The sequence below is a fragment of the Barbus barbus genome (genome assembly GCF_936440315.1).
Source record: "Barbus barbus genome assembly, chromosome: 7".
NCBI classification, from domain to species: Eukaryota; Metazoa; Chordata; class Actinopteri; order Cypriniformes; family Cyprinidae; genus Barbus; species Barbus barbus.
In genome coordinates, this window is record NC_136735.1 from 5,756,302 (window position 1) to 5,779,291 (window position 22,990).

Genomic DNA, 22,990 nt, shown 5'->3' on the forward strand with positions numbered 1-22,990 from the left:
TTAAAAAATTGTAATATTTTAACTCAAATTAAAATGGAGATGTAAAATACAAAAATAAAAACTATATGTATTAAATATAATAGTTAATTTCAGTATAAATATAAAAATAAAAAATTGCATTATACATTAATAAAAATATATAATACAGAACATAAAATAATTAATAAATAAATAAATAATTTAAAAATAATTCATTTTTATTTTATTTGAAAAGCTAAAATTGTATTGTGTAAATTTACAAAAAAAAAAAAAATACTACTTTTAAATTATTACGTTTATATATCGTTCTACTTTATTTGAAATGTCTAGCTCCCAACTATGCTCAGCTGGAGTGGGCTGTTAGGTAGGTATTATATACTAACTAGTTAGCCTACTTAGTACAGCAAGTGTTCACTTCTGCATCATGTTCACATCACTTACTGCGCACAAATGAGTGAAAGACCAGAGCACACCAGTGTCCGCGGATAGCGTTTGCCCAGCTTCCTGTTGCTAACTCTGTGTTTCCTGTGTGCAGAGGAGGCGGAGCTGCGTGAGTGGCCGCGGCTGCTGTCCTGGGAGCTGCAGAGGGCCGTGTGTGAGAGTCACGTGTGGTTTTCGCTGTGGGAGCGTCCTCCGCGGAGCCCCTTCACACGGCTGCAGCGGCTGACCTGCTGCGCTCTGCTCATGCAGCTCTGCATGCTGGCCAACGCCGTGTGGTACGGCACCGTCTCCTACGGCAACAGGTGAAGCAGTGGCACTCAATCTATTGTGCAATTATGTTGTATTCAAATTTTTTCTAAATCTTGTGTAATATAACTTGCTGACATGGCATTAAATAAAAATATACTACTACTATATTGTATTAAAAATATGATTAAATGTGTGAACGTGTGTTTTAGCTCTACGCCGGTGTCTGCTCTGGTCTCGGTGAATGCGGAGACGCTGTGGGTGGGGCTTGTGAGCTGTCTGCTGGTCTATCCTGTCTACCTGCTCGTCTTCTATCTGTTCAGACTCAGCCGCAGTAAGGTAAGACACACACACACACACACATGATCATCTGTACAGACATCACCGCAGTGATGCAGTAAATGAAAAGCTGTTTCTCTGTTCTTGATGACGGTCAGGTCTCTGTGGAGCAGCTTCCTCCTCAGGTGGATCAGGAGTCTCTAGAAATCGACGACTTCCTGGATAACTCACTGACAGGAAGCTCTTTTCTGATGCTGAATGGCATTCCTGGAGAGGTACGTTCAAATACTGTTGGAGAAGTACATACCTGAGATTTCCACTGCTCCACAAGCAGAAACCCCTACTACTAACTCACTAACCAAAACTATTTTATTTATTTATATAACAATTATTTTTACATTTACTTATTTGTTTATTTAGAAGTAATTTTGTATTAATTTGTTTTTGATTGGTTATAAGTAGATTTATATTTGTTCTTTTATTATTTATTTTTATATGAAGTATTATAAATGGTATTTTTATAATGCTTAAATAGCTCATTTATTTGACTGTTTTTTTATTTGTTTTTATGTATTTATTTATTTTAAAAGTTAATTTTTATATTTTGTTATATTTTACATTTATATTTCTGTCTGTTCATTAATTTTTCACGTTTATTTTAAACAAATATTTTTGTTTACATTTTTCAATTTATATATTTTTATAAATGGTATTTTTTATAATTATTAATTCTTAGTTATTGATTTAAAATTGTTTATTTATTTATTTCAGTTTCTCTTTCTCTTCTTTTCACCTTTTCTACATTGTTTAATAATCTAGTTCTTCACTAAACCCCGGCGTTGTGTACTATGAATATTGTTAATATAAGTTACTTTGGACAAAAGTATTTGCTAAAGTGTGTGTTTGTGTGTATGTATATATTTACATTACACTGATTGATGAATTTCATTAGACACTCATTGTAGTAAATGATTCTGTTTTGGATTGTTAATTAAAATAGCATTAGTTAAAAGCAGCACATAATTACAATAATGTATAAATAGTTTATAGTCCAAATAATGCATCATCATTTATCTCTTGACAGCCTCTGTGAGTTTGACCCCGAGCACTGCGGGATATAACAGCTGATTAAAACACATTTTCTGCTAGAGAGACTCTGATGCAGGTCTATGTGTTGTTCAAAGGGAGAATACAATATATGTATTTTGATTTATTCTGACAGAGACCCAGATGCATTTCTCTCGTACCTTTCATGAGGTGCAAATTGAAATGCGCTTGCCGAATACTTTGTTTGCGTGTTCCAATTGATGCAGAGACACACAAAGGCCGAGAGAAACCTTCACCAAGACCTTCTTATCATTATGTTTCTCAGTCATAGCTGATTTGTTTCCATTTCTCTGCGGTGCGGTAGGAGGACAAGCTAAATGAAACAGTCTGAAAAGGAATGTCTGAGTCTTGAAAGGTGCTTTTGTCGTTTTCATAACATTTGAATGTGCTGCAGTTGAGTCTGTCACAGCCATCCCCGAATGTCACATTTCCAGGCTGCTTTTTATTAAAATGCAAAACATGATGAACCGACTTGACAGTTTAAAGGAGTATGAGGTACAAAACTGAGACAAGAAGCTTCATTTAGATTCCAGCCGTGAACTGTGAGGGGAGCGAATGTGAAGCACAGCAGCATGAGCTGATATTTATATATATATACGGCAGCAAACACGTATCCTGAGATGAACTGAGTGTATTGTGCTCCTGCAGAGGAATGAGCTCACCGTGTGCTGTTTCTCTCTCTCTCTGCAGACATACTCAGAGGAGACCAACATTGACCTGCCCACGCCGTCCACTAAGAGGTAAGCATGAGGTCACCGAAGTGCTAAAGCACAGCTCATTAAACACAGACCTGCAGGATGCAAAACATCCTTTACATCCAATACAACACTGAATGAAAGAGTGAATGATTAGCCTAACTGAGTGAGAATCAACAAATGGCTAAAGTCAATCTGTTGTTACTCTTAACTGAAACTAGATGAAAAACTCTATAAGCTTAAAGGAATAGTTCAGCCAAAAATTTAAATTTGATGTTTATCTGCTCACCCCAAGGGCATCCAAGATGTCTTTGTTTCTTCAGTGGAACACAAAATAAGATTTTTAACTCAAAATGTTGCAGTCTCTCAGTCATATAATGGCAGTCAATGGGACTCACGGCTTTGAGAGAAAAAAAAGCATACACAGACAAAACCAAATTAAACCCTGCGGCTCATGACGATGCATTGAGGTCTAAAGACACAAAACGATCGGTCTGTGCAAGAAACTGAATGGTATTTATATAGTTTTTTTTACCTCTGATCCGCCACACGATCCAACTGTCCTGAGCGTGTTCACAACAACTGGTTCGTGATTAGTCTTCTTCTTCTTCATGCTTTACAGCGGATCGCAGGCTTATAAGTGCATTACCGCCACCTATCTCTCAAATGAACCACTGACACTCTATTGACAATCTCAATTAGGAGATTGTAGATCTCCTAGGAAAAGTCCTTTTCTTTCCTAAAACTGAAATTTAAAAAAAAAAAAAATATTGAGAAAAATTTTTTTTTTTTTAAATACTAAAACTTGAAAATGGAAAAATTTAAAATAAAAAGCTACCCCCAAATATTAATGCATACTATAATATTATATAAATAATAACAAAATAACACTGGCGTGAATAAACTGGTATTGAGTAGTGTGTATGTGTATGCGTTGGGTTTGTTTTTTTGTTTTTATTTATTTTATTTTTAACAATGTTGAATAATCCATAGGTGGTGGGTAAAAATGATTGTTAAATAAATTATTTTTAATAAATGGTATTAAATAAAGGCTTGATTGTGTAAAAATGTGAATAAGTGAATGAAAACCAATTCACTGAGCAAGTTAGTGAGTAAATGATTAAATATGTGAATGATTCAAAAAGTGAGCATGAGTGAATCGAGTCAGTGAATGAATGAATGAGTGATTATGAAGGAATCGGACTGAATGAGTTTGTGAGTGACTGACTGAATAAGTGAATGATTCAAAAAGTGAATGTATTGAGTGTAAGTGAATCAAAGAGTCAGTGAATGACTGAACGAGTGAGTGTGAATCAGAGTTAATGCGTGAATGACTGATTCAAAAAGTGAATGAATTGAGCGCAAGTGAATGAAACCATCAATGCAAGACTGTATTGAATGAATCACAGTCAATGAGTTAGTGAGTAAATTATTAGATGAATGAAAGACTCAAAAAGTGAAAGAATTAAGTGAATGTGAGTGAATCAAAGAGTCAGTGAATGACTGAACTAGTGAGTATAAATTAGTCAATGCGTGAGTAAACGATTGAATGAAAGAATGATTCAGAAAGTGAATGAACACATAAGTGAATCAAACAGTGATGAACTGAGTGTGAACTAATTGGAGTCAGTGAGTTACTGAGTGAATGACTGAACGAATGTAATTAAGTGAGAGTAAGTGAATCAAATAGTCAATCAATAGCCCAATGAGTGAGTATAATTGAATCCGTTTCAAGAGTTTGTGTGTGAGTGCATGAATGAATGCATGAGCAGGAGTGAATCAGAGACTCTTTGAGTATAAATGAATCAGAGTCTGAACAACTGAATGTGAGTCAGCACAAGAGAGAATGAGCGAGTGAATCAGACTGAATCTCTGAGCTTTTTCTTCTGCTGTAGTCTTCAGAGGTGGAGTATTCCTGACTGCGATTGGCCCGATGTGTTGACCGACCCGTCTGTGGAGATGGGGCCGGTTTTCCCCCCTCGGCTCAAGAGAGGACAGGGCAGCAGACATCTGGGTGTGGACATTCCCTTCAGTCCCGATGAGGAGGATACCATCTATGACAACAGCCACAGGAACAAATACTTTTCCTCCTCAGGTGACACGCTGAACTCTGTCCTCTCCTGTATTTGTGTTTATTTTTCCATACTTAGTACTTAAAGGAGTCATATGATGTTGCCAAAAAGAACATTATTTTGTGTATTTGGTGTAATGCAATGTGTTTACGTGGTTCGAGGTTCAAAAAACACATTATTTTCCACATACTGTACACTATTGTTGCTCCTCTGTGCCCCGCCTTTCTGAAACGCGCCGATTTTTACAAAGCTCATCGCTCTGAGAAGCGAGGCGTGCTCTGATTGGCCAGCTATCCTGTGCGTTGTGATTGGCCGAATACCTCAAGCGTGAGACAGAAATGTTATGTCCCTTACCATGTCCCAGCGCGACAAGACGAAACCAATAAAACTCATTTTAAACTAGGCATTTGTTGCATTCAGTGAGGACATATTTACTAATTATAATGACTCATACTGTCTTTTTATGCGTTACACCGCGCCGTGTAAACATAACACCACGTCTGCATTTGTGATCGGAGAAACGCCAAACAAGCACTACTCTACACTGCTCAAAACTCAAGTTTGAATAGTCAGTAGCAAATACTTTAAATATCGAAACATACTTACAGGCTGTGAGTCAGAAGCACCAGACTCTACTTGCGAAGTTGGAATTGCCCCACTTTATAGCCATTCATAATGTTCACATTGTAGGCTACTCTCTCCCAGATTCAGGAAACAATCCTCTGTAAAATGCGCAGCACACACTCTAATTTGGGTTGAACTGTTCTGGAACAGTGTTGTAAATATAACTTAACCACTGATTTCTAATTGTGTACTCATTTGGAAGCCCAAACAAGGTACTTTCGCTTTCACAAGCGTCTCCACGACATGGCGGCAGCAACGATACTACAGCGAGAATAAAAGTTACGCTTTCTTTCTTTGCGTATTCGTTTGGGAGGTGTTATGCAAATATTCCCACACAGTGACGTAGACATGTGGGGGCGTGTTTAAATGAGCCATTTTAGGGGGGCGTGGCAGAGTCTTAAATTTTATAAAGAATATCTCTTTGGGTTTGAGACTTTAATCTTTGCAACATATGACCCCTTTAAGTATATACTTAGTGTATACATATAGTGTATACTTCATGTGCCAGAAGAATAGAGCTGGTTGTTGATTGGATGCTGGTTTTGATTGACAGATGAGGATCTAATCAAGCGCATTCTGGCCGATGGACAGCTGCTGTCTCAGACAGACAGTGACATGGGTGATCTGTAAGTCACACCACAGTTTCTCATCTGCACTTCAGAGTGTCTATAAACAGGGCCGTCCTTTGGGCGGTGCATCTGGTGGGGTCGCAACGTGCCCCGCACTTTGAGATTTAAAAAATACTTCATTAATATCAACTGGGAAATTTAATTTAAAAAGTCCATAAAATGAAATATTCAAATAGAAATAATATAAGGGACATAAAATAATATATAAAAAACATTATTGTGCTGTGTATATTTAGGGCAGCATGTATGTGAATGAAATGGCATCAGATTCATCCTAAATTTGGTGGTTGTTCTTCAGTGCTCTTCTGGTTTTTTTGTCATTCATGAATTATGCATTGATCAAGTGCATGAACGCTCATTAAAATTTTGTTTAAACATGTTTTATAGCATATACACTATCGTTCAAAAGGTTTTTTTATGTTTTTGAAAAGTCTCTTATGGCTGAATTTTTTTAAATCAAAAATACAGTAAAACCAGTAATATTGTGATATATTATTTCAATTTTAAATGATCAATTATTGATTTTGTTCTCAATTATTAATAATGGTGCTTATTATTATTATATGTTGAAAGTTTTTGCTACTTACTATTTTTGAGGAAAGTGATACTTTTTCAGCATTCTTTGATGAATAGAAAGTTAAAAAGAACAGCATTTATTTGAAATAGAAACCTTTTGTAACATTATTAATGTCTTTACTGTCACTTTTGATCAGTTTAATGTGTCCTTGCTGAATGAATGTTGTTTGTGTTTAGCTCCAGTATTTTCGGTGATAAGACCGAGGTGATTTTACTGCAAAAGATGACTGAACCTGTTCCGTGTGGAACATTTAGACGAGACCCTCCCAAAACTGCCTTTACTTCATGCACAGGTACAAACACACACACACTTCTAAAACCACATTTACCTCAGAAATAGACACAAACAGCTGAATTATGTGTGTGTATTTCTCTCTCAGTGGTGACGGATGTGTGTAAGCCCAGGCTGTTTCCTCCTCTGTGTGGATTGGCTGCTCTGTGGGCCAGCTGGGTGGGGCTTATCCTCTCCAGCAGCCTATCAATGTGGCTGGGGCGGAGCTTCAGCGAGGGCGTGGCTCTGATGTGGCTCATCTCCTGCATTGCCAGTTTCCTGTCGTCATTCCTCATTCTCGAACCTCTGAAGGTACATACACCCACAACAGCACTACACACTTAAACGGAAGCGTAGGCTGGTTTCTGTATGGGTTTTTTTCAGCAGGGATAATAATTGATAATTAATCAATGTCAAATAAAAATCAGCTCATCTTCATAGAAGTTGACATTTAAGTTTCAGTGTGTGTTTTTAGTTTTAGTAGTGAACCTTAAGAGATCAGAAAAAAAACACTGCCACTAGTATTCATGTTAAAGGGGACCTATTATGCCCCTTGTTACAAGATGCAAAATAAGTCTCTGATGTCCCTAGAGCGTATATGTGAAGTTTTAGCTCAATATACCCCACAGATCAATTTTTACAGCTTGTTGCCAAAACGCGCTGTTTTGAGTATGTTGCTTTAAATACAAATGAGCTGTTGCTCCTGGAGAAGAGGGCGGAGCTTCAAGAGCTCAAGCTCTGGCATTAGCAGTGCTAGCTTTTGCAAATAAACATTCAACTATTAATACAAGCCTGTTATCTTTACACAAAACATAAAACTCGGTTTCAAAGTCAGTCATCTGATTATACTGTGCATAATAAATTTGCGTTTATGAATTACACAGATGGGGAGCACAGCACCATAAATATAACAACATAGCTGGTCTCATACTATCACAAACTTTATAAGTTCCACTTCTGATTATGAGCTCGACAACTTCATATATATAAGCTGGTTGTTTTCACACACCGCGGCCACAAAACTGTGTTCAAACAGTTTATAAAAGTGATTTTTGCATAATAGGTCCCCTTTAATAGCACAAGAAACACTGTGAAAATGATACTGTGTAAAATAAGTTTCACTTATTTCTTTCAGACAAGACTTTAACAAGCCAACATTGTCAAAGTTGGTCTTGACAAACTTCCTTTTTTAGTGAATATTACTATAAATGTCAAATAAATATTAATATTTAACAAACTGATTATTATTATTCAAATGAATAATATATTCATTACATATAATTACTGAATGTATAATTAAGTTTGATTATTTGTATTTATATTATTATTATGAATTATGATGATCTATAATATTAATATCAATATGAACAATAAAATATTTTCATAAATATTTATTTACTCATGATGACACAAATAAACACTCAAATAATGATACAATGGCCTGGTTTCACAGCCAGGGCTTAGACTAAGCCAGGATTAGGCCATAGTTCAATTAAAACATTTAAGTAATTTTTTATTAACATGCCTTAGATTGATAATATTCATATCTATATTGACATCAATGTGAATATGAATAAGAACATTTAATTATTTTGCTATTAATATTCATTAATGTGTATATTTTTAAATAACTTGTGTGGATGACACAAATTATACATTGTGAAATAAGTGGTGTTTTAAATGCAGCTGTGTTGGCTGAATCTGCTGTGTGTGTGTTCGTGTGTGTGTTCAGGTGTTGTTGGAGGGGGTGTATTTCTCTTTGGTCGTGGGTCGTCTGAGAGCTGAGGAGCAGGATGTGCTGGTGGACTGTCCGCGTGTGGAGAGAGTGGTTCAGAGGATCCCTCGAGTGCGGCCGCCGCAGGGGTTCGCTCTCTCACAGGCCCGAGAGGAGGCACGCAAGGTCCACCTGCTGCACACCATGCTGAAGGTACGGCAGTCATTTCAGTGAACAAAGGCTTCAAATTTGTCCTAACTATAATTTTCCTAGAAGTCCTTTGTTAACTTCAAAATAGCTTCAACTCCAGCATTAGCTCCTATTATAAAGCCATTGAGGACATCTTTGTCATGGCTGACAGCCGCCATACACACTGTGCTCCATTAACATCACTGTGATTGCCAGCTCGACTTAAAGAACTTTGAGGAAAACTCTGATTGGCTGTTGGACAGGAGCGGGCTCCTTCTCATTAGACTCTCTGAGCTGTGATTGACGTGTGTTTCTCTCTGCTCGTGAATGTGAAGGAGTGGGTGTCTGAATAATAGATGTTTTGTGTCGGATTGACAGGGTTTCCTGCTCTACATGCTGTTCCTGCTGGTGGTTTTACTGCTCAATTACTCAGACTCGGCCAAAGACGCCCATCGTCTACGACTCCACACTCAACTGCAGGAGCACTTCCTCACAGAACACTTCAACAACATCAGCAGGTACCACACACACACACACACACACATACACACACACACACACGTTTGTTTTTGTGAAAAGTGGGGACATCCCATAGGCGTAATGGTTTTTATACTGTACAAACTGTATGTGCTATTGCCCTACACCTAAACTTAGCCCTCACAGGAGACTGTGCATTTGTACTTTCCCCCAAAAAAACTCACTCTGTATGATTTATAAGCGTTTTGAAAAGTGGGGACATGGGTCAATGTCCTGAAAATCACCTTCACCTTGTAATACCTGTGTCATTATACAAATGTATGTCCTCATTTGTCACAAAAACGTGCACCCCCCCCCACACACACACACACACACATACACACAGATGTAGCTCAATTAGCATTCCACAACTTTTGTCCAGCAGCAGACAGATACAGGGGCATATAGACTAGATATTAAAGAACGTTCTGACTCAATAAGCTTAAAGCCAAAAATTTAAAGGGTGTTAAACAAGTTGAAACTTTTTAGACAAGCTTTTGGCAAGGCAACATCTTGACAAACCTCTCTTTTCTAATAAGTGTTATGCAATTTCTAATTAATATTAATTTCAAATTTTATATTAATAAATTACAACAATTTTTTTTTTTTATATTATTATTATTATTATTTAAATTAATATATTTCTTAATTATAAGTGATTATTAATAATAATGTATCATTAATAGTTAGGTTTTCATCTATGTATAATAGATTAATTAATAGATGATTTTAAACTTTAAAAATGTCATTTAAAAAAGTTAAAATAAATATTTTTAATAAACCTTTTAAAACTTGTTTAAACTTTTTAGACACGGCTTTGGCAGGCCGGCATATTTCCTGTGTCAACACATCTTAATATAACTTCATATTAATAAGTATTTACATTTTAAGAATTTTAATTAGTATTTATATAATAATATATTTATTAATTATAATTTATCATTACTGTGTTAATATTATTTATATGAATTATTGTCACTGTAATTGGTATTATAAATTAGTATGAATACTGATAATATTAATAGCAGTATTGATATCAGTGTGAATATAAATAAATATGAATATTTAATTATGTTAATATTTATTATTTTGAATATTCATAAATATAAGCTGTTTTAAATATTACTAAACATTAATATTGGTCTTTGTAATATTAGTATTAAAATAACAATACTTTATGTAATTTATCTGCACACACACCATCTTGGTTACGTCGGCACAAAAGTTGTTTCAGCGGCGGAAACAAACTAATATTGTTCTTTAGGATATGGTGCACTGCTGAATCCTGCCTAACAGCACACTTTGACAGTCTTTCCGTGTTGTCTTGTTTCTCTTGTTCACCCATCTGTCGGGTCAGACTCCACGCAGTCAGTCTGACAGAAGTGTGTGTGTGTGTGTGTGCTGATGTATGAGATCAGACAGAGGGAGGTGAGATGACAGTATGTTGATGTAGTGTTTTCGACAGGTGGCTGCTGTTTCACACCATGAGCCTCTCTGAGCGTCACAGTCCGTTTGTAACACACACACACTCACACACACGTCTCTAACTTGTCTGATCCTGTCTGCAGACGTGAAGATGTGTGGGCGTGGCTCTCAGACTCCCTGTTACCACGGTTACTGGATGGACCCGACCTGATGGAGAAGACGAGCAGCCTGCTGATAGGTCGACCCCCGCCTCCGACAGCTGAGAGCTCAGCCAGGTGCTCCACCTCCACATAAAAACAGACGCTTCATAAAAATATAGATTAATATATCATATTATAATAAATATAATACAATAAATATTATGTCATATTTTTTTTTTTTATATATATATTTATCCAAAGCAACTTATTATGGAGAAAAACATTCTTTAGAGGATCATTCATTATATAAATGGCTATTTAATATATAGTTTGAAGCAGAATATTGTTGTTTCAGGAAGGCATTACGTACATAAAGCGGCTCATTTTCTGCTTTTATTACCTTTGTTGGTCCTGTGCTCCTAGATTTGCATAAGGCTGTATAAAGATAGTGTGCATGATTTCATTCCTGTCGTTGAGAGGTCAGCACTCGCAGATGGATGAAATGTTCCGAGAACAATGAGATTGACAAAGAATGTTCAAGCAGCGCTGATGTCAGACTGAGACTCGTTTCATTCTGACTGAAATTGATTTTTCCTCAAAGGCACACACATTCATATAAGGTGGATGAGTAAGAAGTTCAGAATACACTTCAGGCACTTTGAACTTTGCTCATTTAAATTTTCACTACATACATTCCAGTGCTGGGGAGTAACTAGTTACATGTAACTGAATTACATTATCACAAAATAAATGTAACTGTAATCAGTTACAGTTACTGAGAAAAATGTGTAATTTAAATTACAGTTACTTATGAAAATGTTAACGGTTACATCTGAATCAGTTAAAAAAAAATTCACACAGAGAAAGAGAGATTTGAAATTTCGTTGTCAAGTTGTATTGATTGTTCTAAAATATGAGACAGCAATGTTTCAGGAGTTTAGGATACAGAATAGGACACATGCTTATTCGATAGCTATATTGTTTCTTGTTTGGGTTTATGTATATGCTTGTAACTTTTTTTCATAAAGGCATTGTTAGATGCCAGTGTTTCCTGTCATAGCTATGCAAAGATTTGATTTCAAAAACAGTATCATAGCTATTAATACTATTTCTTGTCATGATTTTGTGGTGGCTGTGCTTTAAAATTGAATTATTATAATCTTAATTCAAGCGGTGAAGGATTTGGAAAGTCTGACATCAGTGTCGAGTACTACTGAAAAGTAATCAAGTGTAATCAGTTACATGATTAGCTAAAGTAATTGAAATAATTATTCTACTAATTACATTTTAAATAGGGTCATTTGTAATCTGTAACCCGTTACATTTCCAAAGTGACCTTCCCAACGCTGATACATTCTTTGGAAACAAATAATAAAAGTATGAATCACTCATAAACTTTGACCCCCATCTTTCTTGCTGTCTTCCAGAATGCCCCATCGTTGGCTATTTCCCAGCAGCCTCGTGGTTTGGGTGTGTCCCGGCTGGATGGGCAGAGTCAGCCTCAGAATTGGTGCAGAACTGGAGTATCAGTACAGCTCAAAGCAGCGGGTGAGAGTCACGTGATGCATTTGTCTTCTTTTTTTGGCCAAACTGAAAATCCCAGGATTCATTACACAGGAGAGTGAAGCTGTGCATGGTTTGGGGAAAAGGGTGAATTTCAATTGGCAAGGCAATTTAATCTACAAGATTAAAGAAGCTTTGTTCTTCCTTGACACCCCTTGTAAAACTATTGTCATCCAAATTTTTCATTTGATCTCTTGGTTTTTTTGTTCTGGAATACAAGGGTCAAATAAACTGGAGGCCGTCAGGCTTCTGGATCAGTGTGCGGTCAGTCTGTACAGATCTCTAGATGAATTAGTCATGAACCAGGATGATCTTGGATCATGTCTTCTGGTTGCGACGTTGTCTTCGTTTTCTCCTGCGCTCTGGAGCCTCGTTCGCATGTCAGTGAGATTCTCATGCAGGTTTGATGTGTGTGCAGTGTGTGGCACTGGGGGCAGGTGTCTGTCTACAGCAGCGCTGGATTCGTGCAGGATCTCAACAGGACCATGCAGGACTCCAGAGCTCTGATCAAACAACTCAACACACACCAGTGGCTCGACCCGCTGTGAGTATAAACTCACACACACTGATATATACAGCTAATGCATACAGCTAATGCATACTAATCAGTTTGTGAGGAGATGCTCAACACAAGACTGAAGAAGGAGGAGGAAGTTGTTTTGGAGGGAAGTTGTTTTATATTGACTATTTATTGCACACTCATTTGCACCACACAATAGGCCTTTTATGAAACTGATCAAATCGGTTTCCTCAAATATAAGCTGTATAAGTGGATAAATGTATAAAAGAACAACAGTTGGCTTCTCAAAACTGAGCTAAAAATGTATTACCATTATCAGTCATGAAATGATTACCTAATAAAAATATCTTTGAATTTTTTAATACTTGCTAGATTACCAAATTATTTAATATTTTCAATTAAATTATTTGATTTTACTAATTAAAAACAATTTTGATTACCAGCTTGATAAGCAAAAAATTTTATAATAGATATTAAAATGCCTATCATAATCTTTTAATGTATAATTTTTATATATATTGTATTATATTAGATTATTTTTGTGGTTTAGGCATGTCATAATTCATTGCTTTATTTAAAAATGTAAAAATGTATTCTATATATATATATATATATATATATATAAATAAAATATAATATAATAAAACATGTTTATTATATTATATTAACATTTAATTGATTGATAAAAATATATATATATATATATATAAAAATCAGTAAATATAATATAATAAAATATGTTTATTATATTAACATATTTAATTGATTGATAAAAAAAAAAAATATATATATATATATTTTTTTTTTTTTTTTTTTTTTTTATCAATCAATTAAATATGTTAATATAATAAACATATTTTATTATATTATATTTATTTACTGATTTTTATATATATATATATTTTTATCAATCAATTAAATGTTAATATAATATAATAAACATGTTTTATTATATTTTATTTATTGATTTTTTTATTATTGATTTCTCAATTATTGCATGGCACAAATATTACTACATTATTTTCCAGTTATCTCATTGAATGGAGGGAACAATACTGAGATGTTCCTGTAGCTCAAATAGTAGAGCATGGCGCTAGCAACACCAAGGTCATGGGTTCGATTCCCAGAGAAAGCAAGAGCTGATAAAAAAAAAAAAATGTAAACTGTAACTTGAATGCAATGTAAGTCGCTTTGGGTAAAAGCGTCTGCTAAATGCATAAATGTAAATGTACTGGGAATGACTGTTCTCTGATGCTTTGTGTGTTTGTGTTCAGGACCAGGATTTTATTCGTGGAGTTTCCCCTCTATAACATCAACACCGATCTGTTAGCCGTCTTCACGTTCCTGCTGGAGTTTCCTGTATCTGAGCGTGCTCAGTTGAGTCTGGACCTCAAAACCTGCAGCCTCCACACACTCAGTCACGGCATGGACCTGCCGCTGTTCCTCACGGTAACGTCAGCCAATCACAAAACACTTTTGAAGGCTGATCCTATTATTTCAGTTCTTTTTTGCTGTCTGAAGAAAGGCAGAGGTTCATTAAGTTCTTTCTTTCTCTCACAGCTCCTCCTGCTGGTTTTCGTGATCTATTTCTCTGTACGTGAGGGCGCGGCTGCTTGGAAACAAGGGCGTGGCTATTTCCTGCGTTTGTGGAACGTAGCAAGTGTTTGCAGTCTGCTGTTGGCCATTTGCATCATCTCACTACACCTGAGCCGCTCTGTGCTCTCCGCCCACCAATGGGGGTCATTTCTACAACAACGGGACACTTTTACGGACTTCTTTCCTCTGGCTCAGCAGAACCAGGTTCTGACCCAGCTCAGTGCGACTCTGCTCTTCCTACTGGTTCTCAAGGTGAGCAAATGGGAATCAAACCCATAAACTTCAGCATTGTTAGAAACGTGCTCTACAGTAGGAGCTGCAGAATGCCACACCTTAATAAATGGTGTTGCAAAGTCTCTACTAAAAATTTTTTTCCAGTGCTTATAAATATGGAATAGTACTGTGAGATGGCATGCTAGATGAAGTTCAGAACTGATAACTAGAAAAATGAACCATTGTGCCCTTGAGCAAGGCACTTAACCTCAGGTTATTCTAGCGGGATTGTCCTGCTAATAAATTTGTTCGTGACAGCTAAATAAATGCTACTGTATGCAGACACCCATCTGCAAAGTTATAAATTCCCACCTTAAGTTCTTCCCCTATACACATCAGGCCGGATATCACTAAATATTTAAAGGATCTGTATATAATATTGACAGCCAGCAGTCCAGTCCAAATTCAGAATATTGGAGAGAGTTGTTTCTCCTGCCCCCTCTTACTCAGGCTCGATGCTCATGCAGGTTGCCAGATTGAGCACACGCAATTAAAAATGGAAGGCGTCGAGCCTTACACTGTAAACTGATGAGTTGATTTATCTGTGTTTAAATATGCTCATGCTTATAGAGATTTTCAGATGGATGCTGAGGCTTTTTAGGTTGGGTAGACTCTGCAGTTTCTGACCCAGTTTGTTTGCTGGCTTCCATGGTGTTTTTTTAGGGCTGTCATGATGAATCGATGCATTGCGATTCATGGATCGATTCTGAATGCATCACGATTCTCTCTGAAATTGATTCTGAGCTTAGTTTTTAACAGCAGATGGCGCTTTGTACTAGTTCATATAAAAGTCATATAATTTCACCTTGGCTCAGAATGCTTTTAAGACGCGAGATTAATGTAAACATAGCTCACTGTAAAAACCCTTGTAATTCGCTTCAAACTTTATGAATGATTATTTTAGGTTCAAGTGTGTGTAAGGAACAGGAATAAAGCAGACTACGGCTGTTTCTAAAGCATGCAGTGGCATCTGCTGTTAAAAACTAAGCTCAGAATCGATTCCAGAGAGAATGGCGACGCATTCGGAAGAATCGATGCAGAATTTCTCAATTCCTTAGCCCTAGTATTTTTATGCTTTACTACAGTCAAAAAAACTTAAATAATTCTGCAATAATTAATGACATGAAAATACAAACCGGTGAGGCATTATTTGTCACTCACTTCATTTCTCTCTTTTTAGGCATCACACCAGCTGCGTTTCATGAGAGAATGGGGGGTTTTCGGGAGAACGCTAAGGAGATCTTTCTGGGAGCTTCTGACAGTTGCAGTCACTCTACTCGTGTTCCTGTTGGCATACTCACACACCGGACACCTGGTTAGTACAAACAGACACACACACACACTGTTGCACAACATCTGCAAAATGATTTAAACCACATGGACTCATAGTTCCTTGGTAAACACAAACCTGAAAAAAGTGTTTTTTCTCGAAAATGAATAATGCATTTTGTCATGATTATACCGGTGACCTACGCGCATCAACAAATTTCCTACTAATGCAGCGGAAACAAGTATAATTGAAGACATTTATTAGATGCATAAAGGATGTGAGTTCATAAAAGCAGCACATCTCCTTGACGTCAGCCTATGATTTATCTGAACTGAATGTTCGTGTCTTTAACTATGTAAATAACTGAGTGTATGAGGACTTTGAATCTGCCTAAATTACAAATTTCCTACATGGGGAGGTAAAACTTGGCATGCTGAAGTAACCTTGTGCATTACCCAGCTGGTATTGTTATTAGTTGTTTAAGCCAAGCATCACCATTGCTTTTACTCATACAGATGGATTTGGGCACACACACAAAACTAATGTATTAAACATCAGGGCACAGCTTCTTCCACACTATTTGGTCTCAGATCATGTGGCTTGTTAAGGAGAATCAGAATCAGAATGAGCTTTATTGGCCAAGTATGTTTACACATACAAGGAATATGTTGTAGTGACAGAAGCTCCACAGTGCAACAGAAAGACAGCAACAGGACACAGATAATAAAAGAATACCAACAATTAACCAAATAGGCAATGTACAAAGCAGCAAAAACACAATATATAATATAGACAACTATGTATGTACAGGTCAAGTATGTGCAAATTAGAAATGAGAAAATAAAAATAAAATTAGTGAGTGTGGTGAATGGATAATGTATTATAGTTGTGTGTTCCACGTTTATTGTTGAGTGTTCATGAGATGGATTGCCTGAGGGAAGAAACTGTTCCTGTGTCTGGTCGTTCTGGTGCTCAGAGCTCTGTAGCGTCGACCAGATGGTAACAATTCAAAGAGGGACTGTGCTGGGTGTGAGGGGTCCAGAGTGATTTTGCCAGCCCTTTTGCTCACTCTGGATGAGTACAGTTCTTGGAGAGTGGGGAGGGTTGTACCAATGATTCGTTCAGCAGTCCGGACTACCCTCCGTAGTCTTCTGAGGTCAGATTTGGTAGCTAAGCTGAACCAGACAGTTATAGAAGTGCAGACGATAGACCTGTGGCAGGTTGAAATTCCTCAGCTGGCGAAGAATGTACAACCTCTGCTGGGCCTTCCTGACAATGGAGTCTATGTGAATATCCCACTTCAGGTCCTGGGAGATGGTGGTGCCCAGGAATCTGAATGACTCCACTGCAGTCACAGTGCAGGAGAGTTGTGCTTTTAATTTTTAAAGCAGTTGCAAAATCCCATAGACCAGAATATTATAGAGTTTTGGGGGTGGGCTTTTTTGACTTGGGCCATTAAGCAACCATCACTTTAACAACCACATAACAGTGCCCTAGCAACTTCTTAACCATATACACTGGTATTGTGGGTTCAGTTGTCTGTGGCTGTGTACTCATTTGTATATGCATGTTTGTGTTTGGATCTGAACACACCACACTTCCTTCCTCCTGAATTATTAAATTAAAATTCCAAGAAATTCTAGGCTGTTTACATAAAGAAAGTGCAAAAAAAAAAAAAAAATACTCTGACACAATGGTGAAGCGGATGCAAGAGGCTGTAAAATTATCTCCCTCACTCAACTAGAATATTTAATGGGTCAATTATGAGCCATTAGTGAACGTTTTATATCTCTTAAGAGCAATCTGTTCTGATCAATAACTTTAATATTTATTTTCTGGATTTAGTCCAGAACAGTATTAAGTTCAGCAACATCTTAAGACAAGTACTATCTTTTTTCCCCCTCTAGCTTTTCCACTCTGTCATGGAGGGCTACGGAACTGTTAGCTCTACTTGCTTGAAGTTACTAGGCTCTAATGGGCGTGGACTGTTGTCATGGCGACCGGACAGTGGCTCCGCCCCATGTACTGCTTCCCGTTTCATCTTCTACATTAGCTTCAGTCTCCTTCGACTTGTTTTGCTGTGGCTTTTGATCTCTGCGTTGCTAAGAAACTATCGTCGGGCAAGGGCGGAACTGTACCGTCCAGCCGTTGACCTGCAGGACTATGAAATGGTGGAGTTGTTCCTGCGACGCCTCAAAATGTGGATGGGTCTAAGCCGTGCTAAAGAGGTCTGTGTACTGTACTTTAATAATACTCAAGATTCCCTGCCCTTTTGTCTATAATGCATCCAACACAGCATGTCAAGAATTAGGTCTTATTGCATGTATCTGATATATTTATTAACTCTGCATAGGTTTATGGAATCACAAATAGATAATTCTACCTGAGGCACTTGTTGTTTATTCAATGTTTTTTAACCGAACTTGAATAGCTCAATAATTCACTAATCCCATTTTCCCTTCCATAGATTGGTAGTACATTAGTAGATTATTTTAATCCAAAGCAATTTGCAGGGCACAAAAAGATTGTGGCTAAACCTTAGGGTAAGTAAATGGTTGCTGGTCAAACACTCCAAAGAACGAGCTATGAGCTGTTACCATTGGGCACCTTACCCCAGGTTGTTCCCAGCAATTTCCTTTATAAAAGTATTCAGTAAGTTGCTTTGGATAAATGACTACTTGCTTCTAGTATGTCGAGTCACCAGTCCTCCAGATTAAACCTTCATCCCATACCTTTGCCCTTTAAATTACCACCGCCTTCTCTTGACCCATAATCCCTTTCTTCCTTGACAGTTCCGGCACAAGGTGCGGTTTGAAGGTATGGAGCTCCCTCCTTCACGTTCCTCTTCAACTAGCGACTGCAAGTCCTTGTGTCTTCCTCCTCTGGACACTCCTGAGGCTCCCCCAACTCCTGACAGCATTGACGGAGGATCTGAGGCCTCCTGGCGTCCCACATCCAGCAGCCCTTGCAGTTTGGCTGAATCCCCAGGTCTGGGACTAGGCCTCACCTTAGGTCTTGGGGTGATAGTTGGAGGCCAAGGCTGGAAAGAGAGAGCTGAAATGGAGGCAACACTCCGCAGAATCCTCCCAGCATTCGATGCTTTGCTTCTACAGCTGGACCGGGCAACCCACGCCACAGAGGAACTGTATCAAACAGAGTGCCGCCTAGAAAGACTGCTGAGGAAGAGTAGAGGACGGGGCAGAGGGGTACGCCGCCACAGAAGTCTGGAGTCTGCTGGACAGAAGAGACATAGATACAAGGGGACAGACAGGAGTACACAAGTGGCAGAGAGTAGCATATCTCCCCCGAGAACTGTAATAAGTGCCCCTGTTTCCGAGAGAAATCCTCACAAGAGAGATCGAAGGTCAAGAAAATCAGAGAAGTTCTCACAAATCACAAGTGCTCTTCCCACAAGCCTGAATAAGGTGGACTTGAGCCCCCAGAAGACCGATAGTCTCCAAAAGTCTCAAGAAACCCCTAGTGCCATGGTGGCAGGTGTTGACAAGACTGAGAAAGACCCTCACAAGGTGGACTCTGGTCCCCTCAAAGTAAGTTCACCTGAGGGGGACAGTAGTCAACCTAGAGGCCAAAAGGCTGACAAGGCGTTTCACAAAGTAAAAGGAACCTCCAACAAGGTGGACCCAAATTTCCAAAGGGATTCTGAGGTTGCTGGCTGTGCCAACAAACTCGTCCCTACCCCTGTTCCCACTCCAGAGTCTGCTTCCTTAACTACTCCTGTTTCTACCATAACTACCCCTGTACCGATCCCTCGCTCCCATGAGTGGATTTCTCCCACCAACAGTGAGAACCTTCCCTCCAGCGTATTCCGGCACCCTGCACACACTACTACAAATCCCACCCGCAAACGCAAGCACAAACCTCCTCCACTTAAAAATAAGGTGCACCCCAACACAGACAGACCTATCTCAGGACATCCCAAACCTTGATATCACAAGGTTCCTAAGTCAGTCAGTACACAAGTACAGGCAGGAGTTTGGAATTGAGTTGTAAGGCTTAGGAACTTGAGCAATGTTAAAGCTCAAGGGTTACAGCTTTTAATGAAGAAAGGAGGACCTGGTGACAGCAGGTTTTGTAACCAGGCCCTCAAGAAGAGCGAAAGCAATACTAGTTGCTTAAAACCAAATAATACACCTTAGCCTTAAGTTCCAACCCACTAGTCTTTTGATTTATAATGCCTTACTTAAAGTCTCAAGATAGAAACTTGATGGGTGCAGGTCACCATGGTTTCTACAATCCTCAAGAAGTTCCAGTTGATGCAAGTTGCCCTTTTCCTTCCCCACTTGCAGTGACCTCAAGTCCAGCCTTTTGACCCTGGTGGTCAACTGGGTTGAAACTGACAAGAGCACACCTTGTGCTGTTGCAACAACAAAACAAACTCTTGAAAGAGACCGTGAAGGACTACAACAGCACGCCTGTTGATGCAGGATGGCTAAAGCTTGATGGTATTTGTTGTACAATGTTTTTAGTTATGTTTGATGAAACATGTTCTTTTTTTGTGTTGTTAAAGGAAGCTATCTTAAGGTCATGGGTATATGTATCGCCCATTGATGCAGAATAGGCACAGCTTATTCAAAAAGGGCTCACACTGACAAACTCACACACATACAGACATAAAAACACAGAGATTGCAGGTACATATTTGATGCCATTACATAAATATAGAGCTATGCTTCGAGGTACATATGCATAATTCATGCTTCTTAATATAATGGCATGTTGCGTAAAATAGACAGAAAAACATATCAGAAAATATATGTACAATTTACCCACCTACACTTATACACTCACACTAACATACTTCTGAAGAGGCCATCAGGGTGCTAAACAACTAGTAATCCTCAGGATTTCAAATATATATTCTCTGACATAATTGCATGTCAGCTCCATTCAGAGGTTTCTCAGAGCGAAACAGACCAGAGGGCGAGTGAGAGTAGATGAAATTAGGAAAACTAAGAGAAGGGAAAGCATGTTAGAAAGTGTGAATTGAAAGGGAGACCAATAATTTGGGATAACGAAATAGTAGGACATGAAATGTTAGATGAAGTAAGGAAAAAGTTGAGACAGAATTAAGACAAAGGTACGGCCCTCATTCAAGCACAACTCCCAGAATTCTCTGTATGGGGATTTGTTATTCCAGCAGGTAAAAGCGATGTTCTATAAAGCATTATTATTATGTAGTTGTTATTAAGTAGTTTGTTAATGAATGAAAAACCAGCTTATGATATATGCAAGTATGTTTGTTGCTGCCTTCTATGATGTTTTGAATCTAATTTAAAAAGCACTTTTTATTGATGTTATAATATGAATGATTGTGATGGCATCGGTGTGATTTAATTTGAATGTGTTATGGAAAATGTTTTGCAGAAGTAATAAAATAAGCTTGGTACGAACATAAGAGATAGTTACAACAGCATTACTCTCCGTCTAATTTTGCCAAAGCTTGCTACTCAAGTAACAAGAAATTAACTTAAGTTTATTTTGAACTTAGCACTTTATTTCAATGTCAAGCTTTAGTGCTTTGCCATATTTAAACTAGTATGTACTATTTCTTCACATACAACTTTCCAGAACTATTCTCTTTGAGTATGATACACAAGCTGCATCAGGATATTAATTACCATTCATGTATTTGTTTCTACAATGTGTTGATTTTATGTCTCTTGTGAAGTACTAAATTGTTGTTTACCGTGATGATGCTCAGGGACCCTCTTTTTAAAACACCAAACCAGGATTTTTTTTGTTTGTTGTTTTCCGCTTTAAACAATACATGTATTAAGGTCTCATATATTGAAATTAGAGTAGTTGAGAGTGATTTGATGATTCGCTTATGCTTAAGCACTCGGAAATATCCACTACAGGGAGTTTTGATTCTGTCAAAGGTCACTTCCACTACAGTTACGTTCTTATTCAGGCCATTCCAGATGAGGTTAGAAAGGTTATGTTTATCTGTACATATTGGTGTGCCCTGATGTATATTGTATTCGAGTTTGATTGCATTGTTTTGATCTCATTTGCCTTAACCGCACTGAGCAGAAAATTGGATCGTAGTATGCACAAATTATTTCACACAAATGCTTTGCTGCACATTTCATTTCTCCCTGGCACTGGCCAAAGGAAAAAATAAGACCCAAAAATGGTATGAAAGCATTGCTATTTCCAACAGAACTACACACAGCACAAGCAGTCATTTTAAAATATAATGGCTTTTTAGTAGTTCTTTGCAGGATAGTACTGCCGCTAAAATATTTCGTACTTTTTGTCAGAAAAAAAAAATAATGTCTGCCATTTCAAACCAGTCACACGTGCCAAAACATACTTGCATGCAATATTGTAAAGTCTTAATTTTTTTGTATCAAATGCTGAAGGTACAGTAATGTGTTGATTGCAGGTTTGACATTTTGTGTTGTATTGTGCTGTTGTACTTGTAACGTTGTAGCACTTCGCTTTACATGCTTTTGCACTTGACAAAGTCAAATAAAGTGTCTGACAGCTGAGAGTCTGTTGTTCCTGTGGGGCTTCAATTCAAGATATTGATTCACCATTCTCTTGTCTTTTAAATCACCACTAAAAACTCGTCTCCACCCAACACTATCTTTTGACTTCTAATGTTTAAATTAACAGACAGTGTTGAGTGTAATGCATGATTAATTATGGTAATTTACTTACCTTGAAAAGGCAAAATAAGGGATTGCTCTTAATTTTGATTTACGTCTGATGTATCTGCATTAAATATAGACTATAGAACAATTAACAATAGTGGATTTAAAATACGAAATTAATACTGAATGATAAAATGTATGTTTTAATATAACCTCCCTTTAAACACTTTGGTCAGTTCAAGAAT

General features: G+C 37.6%; 1 protein-coding gene across 1 annotated transcript in view; it reads left to right on the forward strand.

Annotated features, from left to right (window-relative positions):
* Positions 1 to 22,635, forward strand: part of LOC306873285 (polycystin-1-like) — a gene marked incomplete at its 5' end in the record, with an annotated part of 89,397 nt that extends 66,762 nt beyond the window's left edge. The window contains 19 exon segments of the mRNA XM_079422471.1: positions 515 to 722; positions 879 to 1,005; positions 1,104 to 1,220; positions 2,743 to 2,792; positions 4,643 to 4,842; positions 5,997 to 6,069; positions 6,826 to 6,941; positions 7,029 to 7,231; positions 8,652 to 8,846; positions 9,201 to 9,340; positions 10,907 to 11,006; positions 11,008 to 11,038; positions 12,331 to 12,451; positions 12,885 to 13,010; positions 14,261 to 14,435; positions 14,547 to 14,834; positions 16,036 to 16,170; positions 18,033 to 18,353; positions 18,918 to 22,635. Coding sequence (XP_079278597.1) covers positions 515 to 722; positions 879 to 1,005; positions 1,104 to 1,220; positions 2,743 to 2,792; positions 4,643 to 4,842; positions 5,997 to 6,069; positions 6,826 to 6,941; positions 7,029 to 7,231; positions 8,652 to 8,846; positions 9,201 to 9,340; positions 10,907 to 11,006; positions 11,008 to 11,038; positions 12,331 to 12,451; positions 12,885 to 13,010; positions 14,261 to 14,435; positions 14,547 to 14,834; positions 16,036 to 16,170; positions 18,033 to 18,353; positions 18,918 to 20,072 — 3,881 coding nt within the window. The 3' untranslated portion in view covers positions 20,073 to 22,635.
* Positions 22,636 to 22,990: the final 355 nt, after the last annotated feature.